We start from the raw sequence: 26,086 nt of genomic DNA on the forward strand, positions 1-26,086 counted from the left end.
GTGAGTCAGGCTGGGGCTGGTGATGAGAGGGAAGGAAAGGAAGGGATGCTGAGTGGACGGGGGCCTAGGGAAGGCATGGGCAGGGCCCATCAAGGGAGAGCCAGACCCTGTGGAGTAGATGAGTGGTTCCAAAGTCTCAGTGCAGGCTTGAGCTATTAAGGTGTAGAGCTGCACCAACACCTGGGACGCCCTCCATGAGCCACCTTCTGCAGGAAGATGGCCTGGATCCCTCTAGCGCCCTTTCCTTCTATCCTGTACCTATTACTATATTTGTTTTGCTTGTTTGTTCATGCTTGTCTGCGCGGTGTCTGCCCGTTAGACTGGGAGCTCCTTGAGGGCAGAGATGGACATCTGCCTCGCTTTGTACCCCCATACTTAGCACAACACCTGGCACACCGTAGGAGCTTCATAAATGTTTGTTGACGCCCGCACTAAGCAGCTGAGTTGGACGAATGGCTTCCTCTCTGAGCTTTGGTGTGCTCATCTGTAAAATGGGGACAATAACCTTTGCCTTACCAGAGCCGTTGTGATGAAAGTGTTCAGAAATGACTGGCTCTCCTCTGGCAGAAGCCACTGCCTGAGAGATTTTCTCCGTCAGGTTTCCCTCAGCTTGGTGACCTGACACAAGCCTTAGTGCATAATTTCCTCCTCCATGAATGGAAAGGAGATCTCTCTGGTTCTTTGGGTACCTAAGACATGCTGGAAGACTGTAATGAAATTTAAACAGGGATAAAAACGAAGTCCTACCCATGAAAAGCCAAAATCCAGGCCCTCAGGGGCAAGAGGGGAGAGATGAGGCGAGGTGCTGGATGTGAGGAAAAGCTCTGAGGCTCCCCACTGACCACCAGCTCAGCCTAAGGGGCGGCAGCAGGTGATGGACAATGGGACCGGTGTCTAGCTCAGGGGAGACGATGCTCCTGCTGTCTTGGGTCCTGCTTGGAGAGCAACATCCAAGGCTGGGCATCACACGGTAGGAAGGTCACAAGCAGGCTGGAGCTAGTTTAGAGGAGGGTGGCTGTCTTGGGAGGGAGGCCATAAGAGAGTCCAGTACGAGACCTGGGCTTTCTCTGCCCTCCCCTCCCAGATGTTCCAGCTAGGGAAAAGTCTGTCAGGGGGAGGGCAGGAAGCGTGCGAGCTGTCTTCATCCCTGAAGGTCCATTGTCCCCGTGGGTCCGGCTCAGTTCCGTGTGAGGGAGAACATTGGAACGGGCCGCCTCGGCGGGTAGTGAGCTCCCAGCCCTGGCCTCAGCTCCCAGAGCGGGGGAGGCCCTCTCCTTGTGTGGCTCTCTCTAAACCCCAATGCTTCCTTCCCCTTGCAGAGCCGGATGGCCGAGAGCCTGCGCCTCTTTGACTCTATCTGCAACAACAACTGGTTCATCAGCACCTCACTCATCCTCTTCCTCAACAAGAAGGACCTGCTGGCTGAGAAGATCCGGCGAATCCCGCTCACCGTCTGCTTCCCCGAGTACAAGGGCCAGAACACGTATGAGGAGGCGGCCGTCTACATCCAGCGCCAGTTTGAGGACTTGAACCGCAACAAGGAGACCAAGGAGATCTACTCACACTTCACGTGTGCCACCGACACCAGTAACATCCAGTTTGTGTTTGACGCCGTCACAGACGTCATCATTCAGAACAATCTCAAGTACATCGGCCTCTGCTAGGAAGGCCTGCCGCCAGACCGCCTGCCCGTGGTGAACCCGATGGAGACGAGGCCCCTGCAGCGGGGGGGAGACCCCCAAGGGAGACTCCAAGGCCAAAGGAGAAGGCTGGGGCGAGGGGCGGCCGAGCGCTGCTCGCACCTCCCTTCCGTTTCCTTATCCCCACGCTGTTCGCAAAAGTACATATATATATTCAGATATCTAGAGAGAGCTAGATAGGTAGGTAGGTAGGTAGATAGCTAGACACATACATATATACACACACTGGCAAAGTTCCCCAAAGAAGACTTTCGGAGGGAGATGACGTGTGTTCGCCATTGCCACTGTAAGCTCAAGCCGTCTACTCCTTTGGGCTTTCTGAAGAGCCGCTCCATTCTGGGTAGCATTCACCTGGCCTTGGGGCCATCTCACCACCCCGGAGAAGAGGCAGAGTGGGGAGAATGGCCCACTTTGCATTTTGTTTCCAGGAGAAAGGCAAAGCTTTCCTCAAGGCCTGTGGGACAAGACAGGCCAGCAAGCAGAGGCACCCAGGTGATCGGGGGCCTTGGGCGTCCACTGAGGCTACATGTGGCTCCTTCTACTTTGCATAGGACTCACCTCGGGTACCCTCCACGACCTTCAAAGCCAACGGCACAGACCTAGCGTGAGGATCCCAATCTGACTGTCACTCCCTTGGAGCTGTTTATAAATGCTTCAAAAGACAACGGGCATCAAATGAGCAAAGTAACTGAAATCAAACCAGGCCAGAACAGGGCCAGCAATTCTTGTATTAGTCTTGAGTTTTCTACATCCAGATGTGGGCTTTCTTCTTTGACATTTTTGAGGAGGGTGGGGAGGGCAAATCTTGTGGTGTTTTACAGATGAGGAAAAAAAATTACAGAAAATTGAAAAAAAGCAAATGAGTGTTCATTTTAAACTATGGACTGTAAAAAGAAATCGCACGATAGTTATTTGGCTTGTGTGTGTGTGTGTGTATGTGTGCGTGTGTGCGCGCGCGCGCGTGTGTGTGTGTGTGTGTGTGTGTGTGTTTTTCTAAGAGGGCTGTTTGTGTGTTTGCTTGCTGGGCAGAGAAACTGTCACTGGATAGCTTTGGATTCTCAAAGGAAGTTCTGGGACATGTGGTCAAACTGTTCCGGGCTCCTGACTTTCCGGGTGTAGAATATAAACCCCTACAAAAGTCCATTTGCTCCTGCTGAGGTCTTTGGTTCAAGTTTCCCTTTTTAAAACATCGTGTACTTGATGACAGTTAATGTGGGAGCACTGTGAACAATACCTAAATGTTTTGGTGTTTCAAAGAGTAAATTCTTGGCTCTTCAGTTCACTCGGGGATGGGACTAGGGAGGGCTAAAGAGGGGACAGCATTCCTGGGCTCCCCAACGTCTCATCACCACAGGCTGACCTCAGCAGCCCCAGTTCCTGTGAAGGCCCAGAGAGTTTGGGTACCTGATGGAAGATGGAAGGAGTACACCATGGGGACTTTACCAAGAAACACGCCCTCCCATCACATGGCCTTCCTTCTGCCACATCCCAACCACTAAAGCCTGTTTTCCGACTTGTCTGGTAAGAATACACGTCCAGCCCTTGCCGAAGTGGCCAGCACAGTGAAAATCTTCATCCTCCCTTCGCTCCCTCTCCTGCGGTCCAGGATGAGGGTGAGGATTCTCAGTCAAGGGCTTTCAGAAAACTGGGAGGGAGGGAAGAGATGACACCAGAGTCTGAGGCTATCCACCTTCAGAAAATAAAATCGTCCAAACGATCCTTGTTGTTTTGCTGGTTTGTGCTACTTCACTGTGTACAGCCGCAGGGCGGGTCCAGGTCTGCAGATCTGGGGTCCGAAGGCCTCCCCCCGGGGTCTGGGATCCAGCTAACCACACTGTGTGCCCATCCACACACAATGGGGTTGTCCAGGTTAAAAAGTTCCAGAAGGAAAGGTCAATTCCACCCACTGAAGTACTGGGTATAGAGTCAGAAGTGAAAGGAGTTTGGCACTTTCGCTATGATCTTTCCTGGGATAGCATTCCCAGGGCTGGGTTTGGATTTGATGGGCTAAGTTGCCTCCAGTAAATCAGAACACCAAGAGAGGTGCCTTGTCTCCCCAATGAGCCTCTGCTTCCCAAATTATTTCTATATCCAAAAGAAGCCAGTGACCCAGAAAGCACCTCATTCTCGGAGGATTGACAGTTTCCACTCAGGAGGCCACCCCACACTCCCCTAGGAAGCGAACAGTATTTCAAGATGGCAGGCGTGCTGACAGCGTGCTGTGGAGGAGGCGTGAATCTCACCTACCCACTCCTCACCAGCTCACACGGGCTGGCGCTGCTGTACACGCAAATGAGCAACAAAGTTTCCCCAAAGAATTTTAATTAAAAGAAAGAACAAAAATTCTTCCATTGCTCCGGGGCACTGTGAGCATGAGGAAATCATACTGGGGCGATCTGGACTGACATGTAGGGAGACGGTCCCTGCCGGTGGCAGCAGTGGTACCTGCTGACACACCAACTATGTGAGACAGGCAATGCCAGACTGCTCAGGGCCTGCCTCTTCCAGGAAGCCTTCTCTGGTTCATTCATACCCTCCTGGCCTTCAGCCTTTATCTTACAGACCTCAGTTCCCACATCTTCAGGCCCATCTCATGGACCATTTTGTATAACTGCAGTCTCTATGGATGACATGGCTCCCTATGACACGGTCTATGCCAGGGGAGGAGAACCTATATCCTTGAGGCCACATGTGGAAGGGCCACACTTGAGGACCCAGAGGGCCATGTGTGGCCTCAAGGCCATAGGTTCCCCACCTGGTCTATCCCTTAGACAAGCTTTGCATCTGCTCCAGCACCAAGCAGAATCACCTGTACAGAGGCCTGCTCTGTAGACCCTCCTGAAGCCCAAGTGAAGGTTCTCTCTTTCCCCCAGAGAGGCTTTAGGAAGAAGTTGGGGGGAGGGGGAATTTCCAACTCTGCTACTATTGACCTATGTGACATCAGACTTGCTGGGCCTCAGTGTCCCCTCTGGAAAATGAGGGGGGTTGGCATAAATAACCCCCAAGGCCACTTCCAGCCCCAAATCTATGATCCCATAAGTATTCGTGATTGCACGCGATCTAACCACAGGTAAAGCATGGAGGCAGGCCCAACACTTTGACCTAGAATTGTTCCCAATTCAATTCAGCTCTAATGATCCGGCATTTATAAAGCACCTAGCAAGCAAAGAGAACAGATTTGGAGCTCGGGGCTCGTGCAGTGCAGTGCCCGGGCAGGTCCCCGTCCTCACAGCCCACATGGACGCAGCCACCTCAGTGCTTACGAAGCCCTTTCCTCCCAACGCCCTGTGAGCTTGAGATGCACAGAGATGGTGGAGGCAGGACTTGTAGGAGGCAGTGCAGCTAATAAAACGGTGTATGCGGAACTGCAACTTGCTCTAACTCAGATCTCCTGGCGCGTTTTGTCAGGATTCCCTTCTACCTTGTTCCGCATTTATGGTGTGCCCGCCCTTTTCCCCCAGCAGAATGTAAGCTCCCTGAGGGCAGGGACTGTGCCCTGCTTCCCCTCTGTACCCAAAGCACCTTGCACTTTACAGCCATGGATGAACGTGAGCTGCTTCCCAGGGCAAGGCCCTTCCCACAGCGGCAGACACGGGAAGAGCCAGCTGTTTCCATTAGACGTGCTTGGTCTGTTACACCCGGGAGAGCTCTAGCCATCCAAGGGCCTCCATCCAGCGCTTCTGCGCCCCTCCTGCGGCCAGCTGACCGCAGCACTCTGAGCTCCAGTGACTGACCACTCAAGCTGTTTTACAAGCTACTTCCCATGTCTACACCTGGATGTGTCTGGTAACTGTTCCTAAGTCCTATTCATACAGGATTCTGGCAGGCAGACCTAGAGCAAATTTTCAACCTATGAAATTTCAGAAAATGATGCTGTGTTAGGAAGAGACGACTCCTTAGCTACACAGCCCTCCCGGCTGGGGCAGGGGTGGGAGGTCAGTAAAAATGACCAACACAAACAACCCCTGCCCTCTGCAAAGAAGGGAGACACCAAGGGCTTCCCAGAAAGAGACCCCAGCCAGGTGTGAAGGAAGGACTAGACTTAGCACATCGTTCATCAGAGATGGTGGCGATTCCTCCAGGTGTGGGCCCAACAAGACTCCTTCAGAGGTCACTTCCCTCTCTGAGATTGCAAGTGCAGTCCTGTGCCTCGGGTTCAAGTGAGGGCCAACCAAAGGCGCTCCTAAGTCCCTTCCATCCTCACATCCCCGCCCAGCAGAGCTGCTGTGACTGTCTGTGGAGTCTGCTGTTCCGTGGGCACTAGGCTATCTGTACAGGTGCTACCTTCCCTGCTCCTTGAGAAGAAGGACAAGAGCCAGTCTGTGTCTCCCAAACAGGGTGGTGTACCCACCAGGCCCTCCCAAACCGAGGCCCCAGGCAAGACCACGAGGCTGCACTCTGAGCACCATCTGAGTAGGCGTGTCAAGAGTAGCCCTGCTCCCCTAGTGAGCCCTAAGACCATCCACTGGCCAGGCTCACAAAGGAATGGGCCAATGGGTGTGCACAAGCTCTGGAAGGAAAGTGCCAGGGCCTGAGGACTTTCCTACTGGCCTGTTGCTCTTCCTGCCTGCCATGAAGGGAGCGGCTGCCCCCCAACCAGCTAGGGGCTGCTAAAAATACATTGTGAAAAGGTGATGGACAGAAGGCTACTTTTCTTCTACGTACGACACAAAGAGCAAGTGAGACTGGATGTAGCAGCCTCTGACCACAGCAAGGGTGATGAGCTGAGCCAGTGGGCCTGAGCCCTGAGCCTACAAGGCCAGAGAGCAGAGGTGTCAGTGCTGCAATGCGGGCCCAGGTGGAGATCCATCCATCATGTTTCACAAGCTGCTCTGTGTGGCTAAAAGATTCACTGCCTCGTGGCCAAGCTTCTTCCCAAGGTTCAGCTGACCCTCACCAGAGGTAGGTGCTATAGTACAAAGAGCCTGGAGTTAAAGTCTGAAGACCGGTTGCAATCCTGACTCTGCCATTTACTCTCTGTGTGACCTGAGACAAATCCTAGGACCTCACTGGGAAATGTGAAATGCTAATCTTGTACTCCATGCCATGGCCCTGGACACAGCTGCTGGTGGCTGCCCACTGACCTGCTGCCACCTGGCTCTGCACTGGCTCTGCTCCCAGACCTCGAGTGCTTTGGCTTGCCAGACTTCCTCCTGTCTCCCAGTCTTGTTTCTGTACCTCCATATGTTCTGCGTGGCATGGACTCAGCCCTCCACTCCCACTGACAGAGTCAGGCTCTCCTTCCAAGGTGCAGTCTTGAAGCCGTTTCTCCATGAAACACCCACCATCCCTAGCTCCGTGGCACTCGCTACAAGGTTGGCCTCCATCTCCTTCTTTGGGGTGTATTCACTTGAGCCCATGTCCCATCTACCTTATTAGACCATCAGCTCCTGGAGGGCAGGAATTATGGCATTTTCATCTCCACATCTTTATCACCAAACCCAGGGCTCTGAATGCAGGAGAAATTTAATACTTGTTGACCTGAATTGGTGATGAATCTCTGTGCACTTAGATAGCCTGACCCTCAGACCACAGACCCAGCCCCTCACCAGCCCCCATTGGAAGTTTGTTCCAGTGTGATGGAGCTACAGCTCCAAAGAACCTGGGGCCAGCTCCAGACTATGCTGAGACATCAGGGTAAGTGAAAGCCACTTTCTCCCAGGGTCTCTGCAGGGCCTCGGACACATCCTGGGGATTCCTGTCTATGCCCCCACCACCATTTCCCACCCCCACTTCCTTGTGCCAGAACGGCCTCACCGCCCTGGAAACTGCCAGGGACAGGGCAGCAGAATGGAAAGGACACTGGCCCCGGCTCAGAGGATACCAACATGCCACAACCTCCACTTCATCATCCATAGAATGATGTACTTTAGCTCTCCACCCTACAGAGCTTTGGAGGCAACGGAGCATGACCTACTGTCACTCCTGAAGCCAGGGAAATAGGGACCACCACATTGTCCCTGCCCCTGCTGCTGCCCCATCCCTGGCTCCCCCCTGCATTCTCCACCACTACCAGCAGCCATTGCCACCTAGGGAAGGGTCCCAATGTCCCCCTAGGTCACTTCGGGCAATGCACCACAAGTACCGATGGGATCAGGAGCCACCCTGCTCCCTGCTGCCACACACGTTTTGGGCCTGAAGATAACAGGAGGACCACTGTTCATGCTGCACCACGAGGTGGAAGGTGGAAGGACATGTGGCCAGGCTTTCAGCAGTCTCTGGCACCAGACTAACCTGCCAGGAGCTGAAAGAAGCCAGTCAGGAGGACTGTGATGGGGAAGCAGGATTCAGGGGCTGTCCAAGCCTCAAGACGCCCTGGGCTGGGGCCTTCCTGTCATTTCAGCTTTGGGATGCCCTTTTCCTGTGGCAAACAACCTGTGCTTTCCTGAGGGGCAAATGCTTCTGCCCTGCTATCTCTCCCCGTACTTTCATCCCTACCCAGCTCAGCCCCACTACCCAACTGTCTGAGTCTTTTCTTATGAACAAACGCTCCTCAATGCCAAGGATCTTCCTCTTGGATTTTCCCCCTTTCAGTACTCATGGGAAACCAAATTTCCTTCTACCCCCACACAGTCTCGACTAAGGAGACTCTAGAACACGCTTCTCCTTGGTCCTCTCCACCAAAGTAGGCACTCCTGCTCTGCCAGAGACGCTGATCCATTCACTCACACCACCCATCCATCCACTTTCTCAAGTATAGCAGCTGGCTCACAGTCTTCCTCTCTCCCCCAACTGCTGCCCTCCACCCCTAGGGACTCCAATATGTCGGCAGTGACATACCTTAGAATACCATGGCCTTCCAGTTTGTCCACATCAACTTCCACGACCTACAACATCACCAGATCAAAGAGCTGAAAGACCCGTGGAGGCTATCTAGTCAAACTTGTCCCAAAACAAGAATCCTCTCTACAGCATACCCAATGTGGGACCATCAAGCCTTCACTTAAAGACTCACAGTGATTGGATTGGACTAATAGTTAAGAAGTTTCTCTTGACATCAAGCCTCTTTGCAACCTTGGCACGATGCCCTTAATTCTACCCTCTGAGGGCAAGCAGAATAGTCTAGCCCAGGGGTGGGGAACCTGCCACAAACTCCCCACCTTTGGTCAAAGGGCTGCATCTGAGCACTAGAAGACCACAGGCTTCCCCATCCCGGCTCTCGCCCTCCTCCAAAATGGCAGCCCTTCCACACGTGAAAGCCTCTGTCATGGCCCCCAAGTCTTTTCTTCTCCAGGTAAAAAATCCCCAGTTACTTGAACATCATCTTCTAATCATCAGGAGGCTGTTCTTGCCCCTTCCCACTAACTTTTCATAGCTTGCTTTCAATAGATGGATATGTAGCTGTAGCTATAAATGAGACATTTCCAATAGTGCATGGGAGGGGGGTCATTCTCATCTTCCACCAATACTTTCCTCTGATGTCTGGGAGGTCCTTGGGTTCCAGAAGTCACTGATAGAAGAACATGAATTCTGATAGACCATCCCAAACTGGAAAGATTTCAGGAAAGGGTCACTGACAGGCCACTGAGGGGCCATCCTTCAGGAACCAGCCTCACTGAGTGCAGAGGGGCTGGCCACTGAGGGGAGGACTGTCAGGCAATGACTTTTTCAACCCTGGCAGCCCAGAACAATGGAGGCGAGCACCCACACTGCCTAAAGTATCAAAGGCAGTAATTCCTGTTTCTCTCTCATGCACTTCAGAGGATTCTGGTTCTCCACCCCATCACGGTTTGGGATTCACCCTCCACTCCTTACTCTCCCTACCACAACCCGATATCCAATAGGTAGTCAAGCTAAGACACACAGCAACCAATCCCGGCCCCCAAACAGCCCCTTTGGTCTCCCTAACACAGGCCTCCTCCTTCTCCATTCCATCTTCCACACTGCCACCAGAGTGAGCCTCCTAAACACAGAAGAGTCGTGTCATCCCTGCTCAACAGCTTCCAGGGGGTCCCTACCCCTGACTCACACTGTTGGACATTTCAAGCTCTCCACAGCCAGGCCCTGCCCACCCTTCTAGTGCTTCCTGCATTCTGTGATCCATCCCCATAATACGACACTCCTGTCTCCCACCTCTGGGCCTTCACCCTGGCTGTCCCCATGCCAGAAATGCCCTCCCTCCTTCCTGCAACCCTTAGAATCTCTTTTTCCTGCAAGCACCACTTTCTGCATGAAGATCTGCCTGGTTACCCACCCCCAACCCCTATTCATCTTGTATGTAGAAGGATAGTCTGTCTGTATTTATGTGTTTACACATTGTCTCCTCATTAGAATGGAAGCCATTGAGGGCAGGGGCTGGTTCCCTCTTGTCTCTGTATCTCCAGTATTTGCTCAGTGCCTGGCACATAGTAAGGGCTTAATAAATGGTTACTGACTGACTAGCTGACTTGTGATAAGACTGGTTTTCCTGTGTGGCTCATAGAAATGTGCCTCCCACCATTAGAAACACCCCACAAGAAAGAACACAGTTCAGTCCAGTCCATAGTTAATGTAAGTATGCTGTAGAAGTGAATGAGCAGCACAGAATGAGAGGCACTCTTGCCTCCACCTCCCACCTGGTGACATGCCAGCTCCTGGGAGGTCACCATCTCTGCGAACATTACCCCTACCTCTGTTTATCTAGCCCTAGTCTCTTCCCATTGCCTATTGAACATTTCCAGCTGGATGTCCCAAAGACACCTCCAACTCGACATCTCTTCTCTCTCTGTCCCACTCCACTGGGTGGCCTTAGAAGCTCCCAAAGATTTAATTACCACCTCTATGCTGATGATTCTCACATCGGCTGTTCCTGCCCCAGACTCTCACATCTCGAAGTGAATGTCTAGTAAACAACTAAACAAAATGTCCAAATCAGAACTCATCATCTAAACCCTCTTCCCTCTCCACCTCTCCATCATCCTTCCAGCCCCTCAGGCTCACATCCTGGACTCCTCACTCGCTCTCTGCCCCACAGCCAAGCTGGTGCCAAGGCCTGACCATTTCACTCTTGCAGCATCTCTCCAACACACCCACCCTTTTCTCTCCTCTGACCCTGCTCCCACTCTAGGACAGCCCTGCATCTCCTCACACCTGGACTCACACTCTGGGGGTGCGGTGCTGCCTGCCTCAGTCTCTCCCCACTCCAGACCATCCTCCAGGATCCAATACAAAACGCTCTGCTGGCATTCGGAGCCTCTTCTCACCTCGCCCCCTGCTATCTTTCCAACCTCCTTCCACTTCACTCCCCATGTACACCTCATACTCTTCAATCCAGCCCCTGGCCTCCCGGCTGCCCCTCCACCCCTAAGCTCCAGGCATTTCCTCTGGCCTCCCAGGCCTGGGAGCCTGCCTCCTCTGGCCTCGCCAGCCTCCCTTAATCGGAGGGCCTTCCCTCTGCTCCCCATTTCCCATTCACCCTGGACCTGGCTTGCTTTGTACAGATTTGTGCGCACTCCCTGAGGGCAGGGATTGGCTTTGCCTCTTTCCCTTTTCCCAGCACTTAGCACAGTGCCTGGCACATATCAGTCATTTAATGAAATGTCTATTGCTTGCTTGCTTGATCTCTGACTCAATCAAATCTAATGCCCCCTCAAGCTTCTCTGCTAAGCACTACCCAGCCCTCCCATCCAGCCTTAGCCTAGGGGCTGACACTCCAGGTTTTTCTGACTTTGATCCGGTGATGGTCATTACACAATTGGCAACAAAAGGAGCCATCCCTCCTCTAGAGAGCTCCATGGTTTGCAAGGCTCTTTCCTCCCAGCAGCCCTACGTGAGAGGTCAAGGATGTTCTCCAGCAGTCCCTGAGGTCCCATGAGTGAGATAAAAGTCTCCTCCAGGGGGAAGGGAGGTGGTCAGGGACCACGCCTCCTGCCATTGCCTAGGAAGGTACAAGGGGAGGCCTGCCAGGCCCCATGGTGTCCTCCCAGAGGATGCTCAAACAGCCATTCAGAAGCAGGCAGGGCAAGTGAGGGAAAGTCAGGAGAGGCCTCCCCAGAAGGGACAGTGACTAGGCACCACCTGCTGGTCAAACAGACTGCTCTCTGAAAAGCTAGGCCTGAGGAAGAGAGTGGCTATTCCAGGAAGGAATCAAATAAGATGTGGTCTCTACCCTGGATAAAATGAGGCCTTGATGCACTGACCACAGAAAGCTCTGCCTGGGTCTAGGACATGGGGAGAGATACGAGGTTTAGCTAAGACATGGTCCCTGCCCTGCACTAGCAGGCAGCCCCTGACCGTGGTTGCTGCCAAGGAGAGGCAGCCCCTGCCAAGCAGGGCGAGGAGGGAGAGGCTGGGCAGCGTGGCAGCAGGAGCTCTCCGGATGACACAAGTTCACAGGAGCAAGTGTGCCCCCCCCCCAGCCAAGGGCACCCAGACACGGAGCTGGACGCCCCTTGCCCAGGAGGAGGCCGGGGGGCTGGGTTTCTGCTCCCTACGTGGATCTCCAAATGGGGCCCGCCACCCCTCAGCCAGCTGCCTTGCCCAAACCATGGAAGCTGCCCACCACCTTTAGTGCATGGCGGCATCTCCCAACTCAACTCTGCTCTCCTGGAGCCCAAACAGCCACACTCTCACAAGATCTCACCTCCTCCTTTAATGAGAAAAGAGTCCACTGGCAGCCAGCTCATGGCCTCTCCATCTCTAACACCCCTTGGCCTGGGCCATCATTCTCTCCTTCTAGTCTGTCTGCCATAAAGAGGAAGCCCAGCTGCTCCCTAAGGCCAATGACCAGGCTCCCAGGCTCCCAGGCTCCCAGCCTTGGGCCAACCTTGACCACTCCCCCTCCTCCTCCAGATCCCCACCACCAAATCTTGTTCTGCCATTTCTGCTGTCCATCTATCCCCCCACTCAAACGGCCACCCCCCCAAATCTAGGCCCTTACCACCTGGACCACTGAGGCACAGGATGGTCCCTGAGCCCAGGCCTGACCAGGGTGCTCCATGCCAGCCCAGTCTGCCACTTTGGGCTCTTCACCGCAGGGCCCGTTCTCCCCTTCGCAGTTTTCTTACATTTTAGCCCCCTCTAGGACGCAGGCACACCGCGCAACTTGTTACTCCATCTCTCGCCTCCCAGGCTTTGCACCAGCAGTCTCCCCTGCCTGGGAGCCTCCCCCTCCTCACCTCTGCTCTCTCTTAAGTTTCCCTGGCTTCCTGCCCTTGGATTTTAAAAATAAAGCCTCCCAGAGGATTAGAAATTCATACCACCACTTGGGCCCCAAGGTTTTCACATTCAAAACATGCTGCTCAGAGAAAAACAAAACAAAAAAAAAGGTTCTGCTGCAGTCCATGGAATGAGCACTCCTGCCAGACTCTCTCCTTTTCCGAGAGAAGGCCCAGGCCATAGCAGCCGAGGCAGCCAGGACACCAGGAAGGCCGGCCTCTGACACTCACTGGCTGGGGGCCCTGTGCCACTGCACCCCTCAAGACTCTGGCCCTCTCTGTCATGTTACCTTGTTCTTATTTGCAATATGTTTTCTATTGATCTCTATGTGTATATCAATCAGTCAACAAGCATTCATTAGAGATTCATTTTTGCAGGATCCTAGATAAGGAACAGCCAGGAGGCTGTTGTCTCTGGATTAAGGTACAAGAAGTTTGGAAAGGTAGGAGGGGCCAGGTTAGGAAGGGTCTCCAATGCCAACCAGAGCATTTTGTATTTGATCCTGGAGGTGAGAGGGAACCATGGGAATTACTGAGCAAGGCAGATGGAGGACAGTAGGTCAGGAAATCACTTTAGTGAACGGATGGGGGGTGGAGTGGCATGGGGAGAGCCTAGAGGTCAGCAAACCCTGCCTCATAGTCTATGGCAACAGTTCAGAGGTGAGGTGATGAAGACCCACGCCAGGGTGACAGCAGTGTCTGAGGAGAGAAGGGGTGCAGATTCAAGAGATTCTGGGGAGGTGACATCAACAGGCCTTGGCCCCATTGGGGAGGGGGGAGATGAGAGATGGTGAGGAGGCCAGGATGACTCCTGGGTATAAGGCTGGGGGACTGGGAGGAGAGTGGGACCCTCCACAGTAACAGGGAAATTCAGCCAAAGAAAGGGTTTGGGGGGAAGAAGAGACAATGTTTCACTTGTGAGGGCAGGCCCTGCCTCCCAACTGGCAGGGAAAGCCTGGAGAGGGACTGCCCTTCTCGAATGTGCTCTCAGGCCTCCCTACACCAGCTCCATGGCTACCAAATGGGTATAGTGACGACCAGGGCTGTTGGGAGGACTAAATGAGATCACATCTACACAGTGCTTAACACAGTGCCTGGCACATATCGTCTCATTCTACCCCCTCAACCACCCCGGGAAGTAGTGCTATTATTATATTCATTCTACAGATAAAGAAACAGAGGCATATGGTGGCTAAGTGACTTGCCCGAGCTCAGCCAGCTAGGAAGTGTCTGAGGCAGGATTCAATCTCGGGTCTTCCCAACTCCAGGCCTGGTGCTCTATGCCCCATGGCGACCCCCTGACTGCCTCTAAGGATCTAGAGTCCTTAGCCTGCTTCACCTCAGGTGCCTCCTATAGGAAGCTGGTCCAGATCCCCCTCCTCCAGTGACCGTGCATTTACAGAGAAAATGACTGTGCACACACAGAGAAGCTTCTGGATGGCATCTGGGCACGGAGGGGGCAGGGAGATAGAGCATGGCCACTGCCCATCTGCATGCCGGAGTTTCCTTGCCTGTAAAATGAGGATCATCGTCACACCTGCTCCCCAGGGTGGATGTAAGGAATGAACAGGAGCCCCCCACCTTTGGGCACACCTGAGGAAGGCAGCACACTCTCCACATGCTGGAGCAGAGGCAGGGGCAGTGGCCAGACCTTTCCTGCCCAGCGCATGTCCTTCAGAGCTGCTCTTGGAGGTCCGGCCCAGCAGGCTGTGTGGCCCTCTCTGAAGCCTAGGCTCCTTCTCTTCAAGATGAGGCCCTCCCTTGTACCCCCGCCTGCCAGGGTGGCTCTGAGGAGATGGGGAGAAATGGCAGTTGTGGTCGGGAATGAGATCTGAAGGTGGAAACAAGGATAAGAAGGCACAGAAGCACCCAACAAGAGCTCAACCTCAGGCTCGCTCAGATGGCTTGGACTGTTTGAGATTTTCTTAGGGGAAGAGGATGCTGCTGGGCTGGTCTTTAATGCCACCCACCTGTCTTTGCCCTTCCCACAAGCAGGACCCTCCTTGGCCAGCTCTCCAGGAACCACATGTGGTCCTGTCGGAAGAGGTTGTCTCACTGCTTCACATCTTAGAGGACAAGCATCATCGAATTACTAAAGATTTATTAAACACCCACTATATGCCAGGCCCTGAAGGAGGGGCACAATACGCACACAGAGAAGTATAAAGCCAGGGAGGAAGGTGATGGTTGCAGCTTCACACACAGAAGGGAGAGATCTCCCTCCCCAGGAGAGTCTCCAAGGTCAAGGAAGACTTCTGGGAGGAGGCCCCACCAGAGTTCAGCCTAGAAGGCAGGAAAGAGGGGCGGAGGGGCCGCTGGCACTGCGGGCAGCACCACCCAGCTCAGGCAGCAGCCCAGGGGGAGGCCCAGAGGCTCCAGAAGTGACCCAAGCTGCTCCGAGCAGGGCTTCTCACCAAGAGTCTCCAAAGCCACAGAACAACAGGCCTACCTCGGGGCACCTGGGCCACGCTCCTGTAGGTCTTGTGCAAGAATTTGCGGCACAACAGCACTGGGTCGTCCAGGTTCTGGGAGAGGGCGAGGATGACATGATGCTTCAGAAAGCCTTCTCTAGAGAGACAGAGAGCACGGCTTTAGGGCGAGGACAGAGGCCACCCAGCTCACAAACCCAGTCACCATCTCAGATGACTGCCAGGCCACCACTGCCCACCTTCCCAGAGAGGCTGGCACAGTGCGGCCCTTCCCATGCCCAGGGCCCTCCCTCAGATGAGATCCTGGCCACAGGTGGGGTGCAGAGCAAAACAAACAGATGTGCCCATGTACAGAAGCAGAGAGGAGGAGAGGGGAGGGGAGGGGAAGAGAGGAGAGGGAGAAGTGAGGGAGAGGTGGGGAAAGGAGGGGAGGGGAGGAAGAGGTGAGGGAGAGGTGGGGAAAGGAGGGGAGGGAAAGGGGAGGAGGGGAGGAAAGGGGAAAGGGGAGGGAGGGAGAGGGGGAAGGAAGGAGAGGGGAGGAGAGAGAAAGAGAAAGGAGGGGGGAAAAGGGAAGGGAGAGGAGGAGGGAGAGGGCTGGGGGAGGGGGTGGGGAGATTCATCCGCAACAACCACCTTCCTCTGCCGCCTTGCCTGGCACAGAAGCGGCCCTGGGCTCTGGATGCCATGCCCTGAATGTGTGAGCACCAGAAGCCCCGGCGGACTTTAGCCAAACCCTGCCTGCCTCCCCAGGAGCCCGGCCCAGCTCTGCTGGAAGGGCTCTCCCAGCTGCCCTCGAGGTGCTGCGGTCTTTGGCCAGGACCCAGGAAACAAGGCTGCGGCGTGTGCCCGCTCCCCGCCCCCGCGGCCGCAGTGACGGACTTGCAGAGAGCGCTAGGAAGGACAGTCCGGGCTCACCCACATCAACTGTGTCAAGGCCGCAGAGAGGCCAAGGTCTGAGAACGGGCCGCCGGCCGGTCCCTGAACCCCGGGCAGTAACGGGGGCGTGATGATGTCAGAAGGCAGCCTGCGGAGGGCTGGCAGAGGCAGCGGGCAGGCGCGGGCACCTGCTGCGGACGGCCTCCCAGCCTCCCGAGCCCCACAGCCAGGAGCAAGGATGCGGCCCGGGCCAGCAGCGGATGCAGCAGGCGGGGGATGCGCAGGGCACCGGCATCCTGTAGGCTACCTGACAGTAGCCAGCAAGGTAAGAGGAAGGTGAGGAGCAGCGGAGACAGCGCGGGGAGGGGGGAGATCACGTGTGTGTCTGCTTTGGCAAGGAAGAGGGAGAGAGGGAGGGAGAAAAGAGAAGAGGAGGAGGAAGGAGAGAGACGGGGGGGGGGGGGGGGGGGGGAGGAGAAAGGGGGGAGGAGAGGGAGAGAATATGTGTGCGTGTGTGTGTATACGTGTGTTTCTATACTGAACACACATACTGGGCCAGGGAAATGCTGTCATTCTAACCAGCCATAACCTCTGCCCGGGCACTGCCCTCTTGCCCATCTCAATGACTCTTCCCCCGGAGCCCAGGGGATGGTGGTCCTGATAATCCCTCAGCAGCCAGTCTCTGACCGGCACCATTTTCTCCCCGCAATGAGTCCGGAAGAGTGCGTGGTCCCGAGGGTTGGGAAAAGGAGGTGATGAGAGCCGGGCTGAGCCCATCAGGCTGCCCCCCTCCCCCCCTCCCATCGGCAGGTCCCTGGGAGAGCCTTCCGCCTTGCCCGGAGGGCTGCTACCGGGTTGCAGTGACTTCTGGTTCCCGCCTGCCAACGTCCGAGCCCTGCAAGGAGGAGCTGAGCACGCTGAGAGACCCGCAGAGGGGAGATTAGCCCACAGCGCAAGCCTGAGAGCTGGTAAGCAGAGAGTTCTCACCCCCCACACTGCAGTCTGGCACACTCCCGGACTGCAGGATGTTCTCAGCCACCCCCGGCTATCCCCTCAGCCTTTTTCCAAGCTTCCGGGGCAGAAGAAGTTTAGGGAGAGAGGGGAGGCAGAAGCCCCTGCTGTGAGCCTCAGGCTTTCTTGTCCTCGGTGTGAGGTGGGTAGATCCGAAGGCAGGCTGAGGGCCTGGGCTCTGGGGAACGTGAGGGGTGGGAGCGGGAACCCTGGGTTTCCTCCTAGGTCGAGTGTTAAAGTCTGATCCCCTATCATCCTTAGGTCCAATTCTAAAGCTGTCCATTGTGGGCTTTCAAATGCTGGGCTCCCCCACAAGAAGATGCCACATGTGGTCCTCAACGACCATCCAGCCCAGGTGTTTGCAGGCTGAGTGCCCTCTGGTGACTAGAAGGGAGACTACAGCCTCCTCCAAAGAACTGAGGTGTGGCCACTGCCCTACTGGACGAAAGTCCCACCAGGTGGACATCTGGGATCTCGTGCCTGCACAGCTCCAAGGGTCACACAGGCCATGAGGGGTCACACTGCTTCAGTCCTTCTCCAACAAACTGTGTGTGCCCTGGACACAGCCACTCTGTGTCCCCTGGACACAGCTCCGACCTGCCCTCTCCCCCCAATAACTGGAGAGTCTACACCCAGCAGGTGCTGCCTCCCTGCCTACCAGCTCTGAAACAAGACCCCTGAGCAGCCCTGAAACACAGAGTGAAGACGGACCCACAATGACCAGAGCCAGATGGGCCTTCTGGCCTCCCTCCTCCTGCAGCGGCCTAGAATCACTGGCCCCAGGCTCTCTGGGAGAAGCCTTGGGGGTCTCCTTTCCCGGACCTTCCCTGCCTACTCTGAAGCATCAGTCCTGGCCCCAGTGGGGTCTGGGCTGGGCTGGGGAAAATACCTTAGAACCCTTCCTTCATTGCCCTCTGTCCCCCTTAAGAGTGTCTGCAGCCTCTCCATAAACATACCAGATCAATGGGCCTATTGATTTCAGCAGAGACCAGTTCATCTCATTTTTCTGCAAAACCCCTTTAAATTTTAGCAACAGAGCCCAAAAGGAGGTTCCGATCAAATTTATTTTGCTAATGATCTGGAGGAAGAGCACAGCGAATATAATTCCATTCAACACACAAGATTGAGTGCCTCCTCCTTCGAGCCACTGTGGGGAGCCTTAAGCTCTCACAAGCCACAAAATGCCATGCCAATAAAAACCCATCGCAGGGAGCCATCTCTCAAAAGGCCTCTTCCCTCTGTCCTGCCCTGTCCTTTCCCCCAGACATCAGCACTAGCTTGGGCCCCTGTGAGGTGCTTGGGGAATAAGGAGGAAAACAAAGGGGCAGCTCCTAAAGGAGCTGGCATTCTCCGGTTTAAATACATAACAAGTCAATAGAAGAATTTCCAAGTGTTGGTGGGAGAATCAGGAAAGGCCTGAGGAAGGAAGGAAGGAAGGGAGGGAGGAAGGGAGGGAGGGAGGGAGGGAGGGAGGAAGGAAGGAAGGAAGGAAGGAAAGGAGGAAGGGAGGGAGGGAGGAAGGAAGGAAGGAAGGAAGGAAGGAAGGAAGGAAGGAAGGAAGGAAGGAAGGAAGGAAGGAAGGAAGGAAGGAAGGAAATAGAGGGAAGGAAGGAAGGAAATAGAGGGAAGGAAGATGGTACTTTGGCTGGGTCTCAGAAGCAAAGATGACAAGGTGGCAGGGGGCAGATGGAGAGGAGACAAAAGATTGTTGTGTTGTGGAACAGCAAGGTGCCAGCCGAGCCAGGCCAGAGAGGGCCTGAAGAGAAGAAGCTCAGAAGACACAGGCAGACGAGCCGCATCGGCAAGGGTCCCCCATGCCAGCCCTGGAGGCTGTATTTGATGCTTTACTAAGTCAGGTCAGTACTACAATGTGGTCAATATAGCAACTGAAAATGTTCATTTATCACATACCTTGTGCCAGCTACCATGCCAAGTAGTGGAGATACAAAGACTGGGTAGAGCTAGGTGGCATAGTGGACAGAGTCAGAAAGAACCAATGTCGAGTCTGATCTCTGACACCTTCTATTGATGGGGCCCTCACAAGTCACTTAACCTCTTCTTCTCTCGGTTTCTTTATCTATAAAATGGAGATAATAATAACACCTACCTTACAGGAAGGAAAGGAAGAACAAAGGTAGGAAGGGAGAGAGGAAGGGAGGGAGGGAGGAAGGAAGGAAGGAAGGAAGGAAGGAAGGAAGGAAGGAAGGAAGGAAGGAAGGAAGGAAGGAAGGAAGGAAGGAAAGGAGGAAGGGAGGGAGGGAGGGAGGAAGGGAGGGAGGGAGGAAAGGACAAAGGGAAGGAGGGAGAAAGGAATAAAGAAGAGAGGGAGGGAGGCAGGAAAGGAGGAAATAGAGGGAAAGGAAGGAAGAAAGAAAATGTTAATTGAATACCTACTATGTGCCAAACATCAAGCTAAGGGCTTTACAAATATTGTCTCATTTTATCCTTAAATTCGGGGATCGAATGATAACCTTTGTAAAGTGCCTTGCAAACCTTGTTGAGCTCTCTAACTGCTAACCGCTGTCATTATTATATTATAAAGGACAACCTAAAATGGCTCTAGCCAGGAAGGAGGCTCATGCTGCAGCCACACGTGCAGCTCCAGGGCTGTGAAGGCAGCGCAGCACAGCGGCAGGAGCAGCATCTGGCCACGCAGGAAAGGCGCCATGCCATGCAGCAGACCGCCACTGAGGTGAGTCTTAAAGCAAACAAGGGACTCTCAAAGAACAAGGTGAGAAAGATTTTCCTTCTCGGCATGAGGAATAGGCAGGGCAAAGGCACAGAGATGGCTGGTTGGAATAAGCCCTTATTCAGTGCCTACTGTGTGCCAGGCAGTGTGCTAAGCATTACATAAACATGATCTCATCTGATCCTCCCAATAACCCCAGCTTGTGGCTGAGGTAACTGAGGAAGACAGAGGCCAGGGGACTTGTCCAGGGTCATATGGCTGATAGGTGTCTGAGCTGGATTTGAAATCAAGTCATCTTGACTGCAGGCCCAGCGCTGTACCCAGTGCATCACCAAGCTGCCTCTGGGACAGGAGCTGAAGGGCCACATACGAGAAACAAGAAAGCCAGTCTTGCTGAGCCATGCAGTGGGGGGAAAGAAATAGCTCACAAAATTGGACAGCTCCATTGGAGATAGGGTGTAAAAGGCCTTGAAAACCACAGCAGGGAATATTTTATCCTAAGGTCATGTTAGCGGCTGAGTGAAGGACGGACTGAGGTAGGGAGAAACAAGGCCGGAAGACCAATTAGGAAGCCAGGGAGAAGGTTTAGGCCAAGGTGACAGGGGTGGCCTTGTGAATGGAAAGAGGATGTGTAAAGAGATGGTGTAGACATAGAAAACCCAAGCCTGAAGAAAGACTGGATATGGGGGTGAGGGAGACAGAGGAGCTGAGAATACCACTAAGACGACAAACCTCAGTGACTGAAAGGACGGTACCATCCTCAGCCCAATCAGCGAAGTCTGGGAGAAGGATGGGTTTGGAGAGAGAGCTAAGGAGCTCGTTTTGTGACCTGCTGAGTTTGAGATGGCACCACTTTGCAAAGTCCAATGATCACACCTGCATTTCGGGCTATCGCTTAGACAGACATGAGGAAGAAGGGCTGTAGGAGAGAAGTGTGGGGTGAGAAAGAGCAAGGAGTTAAGGACAGCACCAAGATGGTGGCCAGTGACTGCAAGAATGGATGGTCAGAATGGAAACTCTCGACAGAGTGAAATCCAGAAGAGGCTGGCATCAGGAGGAAAGACGATGAACGTTTATGGGAATTAAGAAGGTGCCCACCACTGCGGGAGTGCCTATAGCCTAAACAGGCTATTGTGATAGTGCAGGCATGAAGTGATGAGGGCCAGCACCAAAGTGGGCAAGAGAAGTGATTAATAACCACTATCTTGGGGAGATTCCGAGGTCTCCACTTTTTCTAAGTTCCTCATTGTTAAAAGTTCAGTTTTCTTAAAGGACATTACTGATAATGAGATTGCAGTAATTTTCCTGACTGGGGTCAGATCCCACCCAATCTAGCCAGGAATTTCATCTAAGGTGGGGAATCCCTTTTGGTGCAGACAGAGCCCGAGGCTGGGAGTGGTCTGGTCTAGAAGAGAATGGTCTGGTATTGGGATATTTTCTCTGTCCAAGGCTGACATCGGCTCCTCACTGGAAGGGCATACAGTGAGCTGCCACCATGATTGTCTTTGATCAAAGAGAGACAGCCAAATGACCATCCTTTTATTAATAATCTGCTGGATTTATTAATAAAATGATTAGGTTACCCAGAAACTATGTCTCTCAAACCTTTTTAAATGTCACATGTGAGCAATGTCAGAGAAGAGAGATGGGCATATTGGAGAGATGTTGGCAAAAGTGCAACCTCAGCAGGGCCTGGCAACAGCTTGGGCCTGGTGGGGGAGGGAATGAAAGAGAGTGAGGAGTCTGGATGATGCCTACGTTGGGAGCCTGAGGGACTGGCAAGAGAGCAGTGCCCTAGACAAAGGCAGGAGAGGGGTAAAGATAACAAGTTCTGTTTTGGACATACTGGGTTTAAGATGTCTATTGGACATCTAGTTTGAGATGTCTGAAAGGCAATTATAGATTCAAGATTGGGGGTCAGCAGAGAGATTGGGGCAGGATAGGTAAATCTGAGCATAGATTTGGTAATTAAAACTCTAGGAGCTGATGAGATCGTCCAGTGAAGTAATACAGGGAGAGAAGAAGACAAGACCCAGGACAGAACCCTGAGGGTCACCTACGGTTAGAAGGTATGGTCTGAGGAGGAGACAGAGAAGAAGTCAGAGAGGGAAGGGGATAATCAGGTCATGTCCTGAACTCCCAGAGAGAAGAGAGTCTCAAGAAGAAGAAAGTATTGGACAGTGTCCAAGGCTGCAGGGAGGCCAAGGAGAATGAGAACTGAGAAAAGGTCATTGGATTTGGCCATTAGGGTATCAGTGGTAATTTTGGAGAGAGCAGTTTCAGTGGAATGATGAGGTCACAAGCCAGGTTATAAAGGGTTAAGAAGAGAGTGAGAAGAGGGAAAGTGGAGGCCCTGTTGTGAACAGCCTTTTTGAGGGCAGAAGAGATATAGGACCATAGTTACTGAGAACAAAAGGTTCAAGTAGGGTTTTTTGAAGAGACATGGGGATGTTTGTACATAGTAGGGAATGAGCCAGTAGGCAGGGAGAGATTGAAAAGAATGAGAGTGGGGATGACAGAGAGAGGGGGCAATCTGTTGGAGGAGACAGATGGAATGTGATTGCTTCAACAGGTAGAGGGGTTGACCTTGGTAAGGAGTAAGGGCACTTAGAGGAGAAGGTAGCAGAAGGTATCTAAATGACAGGAGAGGAGAAGAGGGAGCTCACGGCAAATTACCTCAATTTTTTCTTTAAGATACAAGGTTCTCAGGGCTTTTACTTGAGGGAGTGGAGGGAGAGGGGGCCATGGAGGTTTTAGGGCCTTGGTAGAGAGAGGGACAGGGAGGTAGAGCAAGATTGCCAAGCAGCAGTGAGGGCCCAGTGGAGGTTTCTATTTGCGTGTTCCACAGGCACATCCAAATTAACATATCCAGAAGACAACCTGTTTCTAATTCGTGTCCAAAAATCTAATGTGTGACCACAACCCCTGCACGCACACAGGCTAGTTAACTCCTTAACCTCAACAACTGAATGAATCCTATATTCCCACTCTGTTGCCAAATCTCATTCTTTCTCCTTCCAACCTCTCATAGATGTTCCCTTATCTCTACTCCCATGGCCACCTCCTAAGGGCAGCCCCCCGTCACCCCTCACCTGGCCTTCCAGTGGGTCTCCCAGCCTCAGGTCTCCCCAGCTCATTCTATTCTCCATTCAGCCACCCACATGGACAGAAATATTTACAGCAGTTCCTTCTGTGGTGACAAACAACAGAAAACCAGGGATATGTCCATCGATTGAGGAGTAGCTAAAGAAGCTGGGCTATGTGAACGTGATGGACACTACTGTGCTGTAAGAAATAATGAGGGAGGTGGCTTCAGAAAAACCTGGAAAGATTTATATGTAATGATGCAAAGTGAAGTGCGCAGAACCAGGAGAACAATGTATACGGTAACAACAATATTGTAAAGATGATCCACTTTCAAAGACGTAATAACTCTGATCAACATAGTGGACAACTACAAATCCAAAGGATTTATGATGAAACATACTATCCACCTCCAGCTGAGGGACTTAGAGTGCAGATTGAAACACATTTCCTTTTCCTTCTCTAATGTACTAGTTTGTTTTGCATAACTATATGTATTTGTAATGAGTTTTGTCTCTCTTGCCTTCTAAATGGGGAGAAGAGAAAGGAGAGAATTCAGAACTAAAATAAAATAAAATTGACTTTTTCTGAAAAACAGTATTGAGGCATCCCTGGAGACTTGGTTGGCTCAGGGAACTAAGAGCTTGGACCGTACGCAGGCACTTCATTGCCATGAGAACTTAGGGATGGTGGAGTAGGGAGAGGAAAGAGGAGGTCTGACTGGATGAACATGATGGGTAATGCTGGTGAGAGATATTTGCTCAGATGAATCAACTCAAACGGTCTTCACTACCTATCCTTGTACATACTTGCTCTGCTATGGCTAAACTAAGCTCTTTTTGTTAACTGCTGTATAAGCTGCATGTCTCAGTCTATCCCGATAGCAAGACAAAACTACTAGGCCACTAGCCTGAGTCAGGCCTGGCCCAGGACAGGCTGCCTCAATGGAGGTCTCCAGGCAAAGGCCAGACCACCACTTGTTGCCCGTAGCATAGTGGGGATCCTTTTCATGTACTTGTTGGGCTGGATGGTATCAAAGGTCCCTTCCAACACTCAAATTCTGTGATCTCACTTGAGCTTCATAAGGTCCTGTGAAGTAGATATTATGGTAATTTTATCCCTCATTTTCAGAGGAAGAAATCGAGTCTCAGAGAAATTAAGTGACAACTATGATCCTACAGATAGCAGGCATCAGACAGGCAACTCAGAACTAGGTTTCACCCATCTCCTGGTCCAGTGTTCTCTCCCCTCCATCACAATGCCACTGTGACAGGCCTTAGGGACCTGCGGGGGCATAGACTTGGGGCAGAGGAGCTGTCAGAGGTCAGTGAGCATGATGAGACTTGGTTCACAGGTTCCTGTCGGTCAGAGACTTTCTCTCCTTGAGAACAGATAGGAGAAGAATGGGGGAACTGGTGACCAACTCAGAAGTGGTCTTTGGAGTGTCTTACACACACACATACACACAGATATACACAGACATACACACATACACATACACAGACATACATACAAATATACATATATACATATACAGACACATACAGACAGACACATAAACTCACATGCATGCATATACATACATATACAGACACAAAGACACACATACACATGTATACAAACACACATGCATACACATATACACAGACACATACACAGTACACGGTAACAGCAACATTGTATGATGATCAACTGTGAAAGACTTAGCTACTCTAATCAATACAACAATCCAAGATAATTCCAAAGGATTCATGACTAAAGACATTATACACTCCAAAGAGAGAACTGAAAAAAAAAAAAACTGTCCCCTCATCCCCAAGCCAAATATGGGAATTCTCTAAGCTCCCTGGGAGATGGCTCAGAGGTCTGCAGGGGTGCCTGCCCTTCCACACAGGCTTTAGACAAGAATGACTGTCAGTGCCGTAAGTAAATAGGCCTTGTTCTGTCCTGTTTTCACCATGCGCTTCCTGGTGTTGCTGACTTTACTGAGGAGCTTGGGCTCCTTCACCTTTTCAACTCAGAAATTCAGTTCAGTTCACAACAAGTAAAAACCAATCACCAATCCCTTTAAATAGGAAGCCAGGCCTTGAAGGATCCTTCGAGCCCTAATTTTCCTCTTGAGGCAGACTTACAGGTGACAAAAATGGGTCCCTGACCTCAAGAAGACACCAGCCAATACTGGAGGGTGAGGAATGTACATTAAAAAAAAAACAATACCACACATTAAGCAAAGTGTGAACAAAATAGGACAAGGAAAATGGAGAGAAGAAAAAGGAAATGAGGTAGTAGAAAGAATGCAGGCCCAACAGGTTCGGCCCCTACCTATCAACCCTGGGCAAATGACTTCACCTCTCTACTCTCTGTGGCTTAATTGCTCATCTGTAAAACGATGGGTGGCCTAGGTCACAGGTGTCAACACTCCCAACTGCAACCCGAACCAGCTCAGAATGCAATTAGGAAATATCTCACAAATAAATAAAAATACAGTAAAACTTCAACGACACAACCTTTTCAAATGAAGTCACTCGGCAGCCCCCTGGGATCCTTCTGTAAAGAGTGGTGGAGCCCATTTCTATTTGAGCTTAGCACCACTGACTTAGAATGTAAGCATGGGAAGAAATCTCGGAGATGATCTCTACAATCTATATTCCTAAATGTATGGATCCTATGATTTCTCATCTTTAAGACATTCCATCTAACTCTCTGAGAATATCTATGTTTGGTGCAATGTAATAAAAACTTACTGGATTTCACAAAAAGCAATAACATTCTGTGTCCAATGCTTTCAAGCCAACAATCACACTCCCAGGACCCTGAGAGGTAACTGGTTAGACAAGCAAGACGGAACTTTTGGGATGTACAAAGAAGAAACTGGCTCAGAGAGGCCAGTCATTTGCCCCAAGTCCCATCACAATGAGGAAGGTGGAGACTAAGATGGGGACTCCGTGGCACCAGCTCCAAAGGCAGGATGCACTTTCCATCCCACTGTCCCATGTGCCCAAGGAGAGACACCGCCACAAGAAGACGACACTACACAAAGTGTAGGTTCAGTCAGGACTGGAAGGGGCCTTCCCTGTGAGCTCAGCCCCATCCTTCCAATGGGAAATCGGAAGGAAGGAAGCTTAAGGGACCTGCCATGACAGCAGGAAGAAAGAGGAAAGA

General features: G+C 52.4%; 2 protein-coding genes across 3 annotated transcripts in view; one reads left to right on the top strand and one right to left on the bottom strand.

The window, feature by feature from the left end:
* Positions 1-4,013, top strand: part of GNAZ (G protein subunit alpha z) — a 56,260-nt gene extending 52,247 nt beyond the window's left edge. The window contains exon 2 of the mRNA XM_069100807.1: positions 1,320-4,013. Within this exon, the coding sequence (XP_068956908.1) occupies positions 1,320-1,664 (345 nt within the window). The 3' untranslated portion in view covers positions 1,665-4,013. The remainder of the gene's footprint in view (positions 1-1,319) is intronic.
* The window catches only part of RSPH14 (radial spoke head 14 homolog), a 179,959-nt gene that overhangs the window by 141,553 nt on the left and 12,320 nt on the right, over positions 1-26,086 (bottom strand). For both annotated transcript variants that reach the window (XM_069100808.1, XM_069100809.1), the window contains exon 4: positions 15,285-15,403. In XM_069100808.1, coding sequence (XP_068956909.1) covers positions 15,285-15,403 — 119 coding nt within the window. The remainder of the gene's footprint in view (positions 1-15,284; positions 15,404-26,086) is intronic.

Source organism: Petaurus breviceps, unplaced genomic scaffold (assembly GCF_028583685.1).
Source record: "Petaurus breviceps papuanus isolate PSGF00001 unplaced genomic scaffold, PetGlider_PUasm1.0 428, whole genome shotgun sequence".
NCBI classification, from domain to species: domain Eukaryota; kingdom Metazoa; phylum Chordata; class Mammalia; order Diprotodontia; family Petauridae; genus Petaurus; species Petaurus breviceps.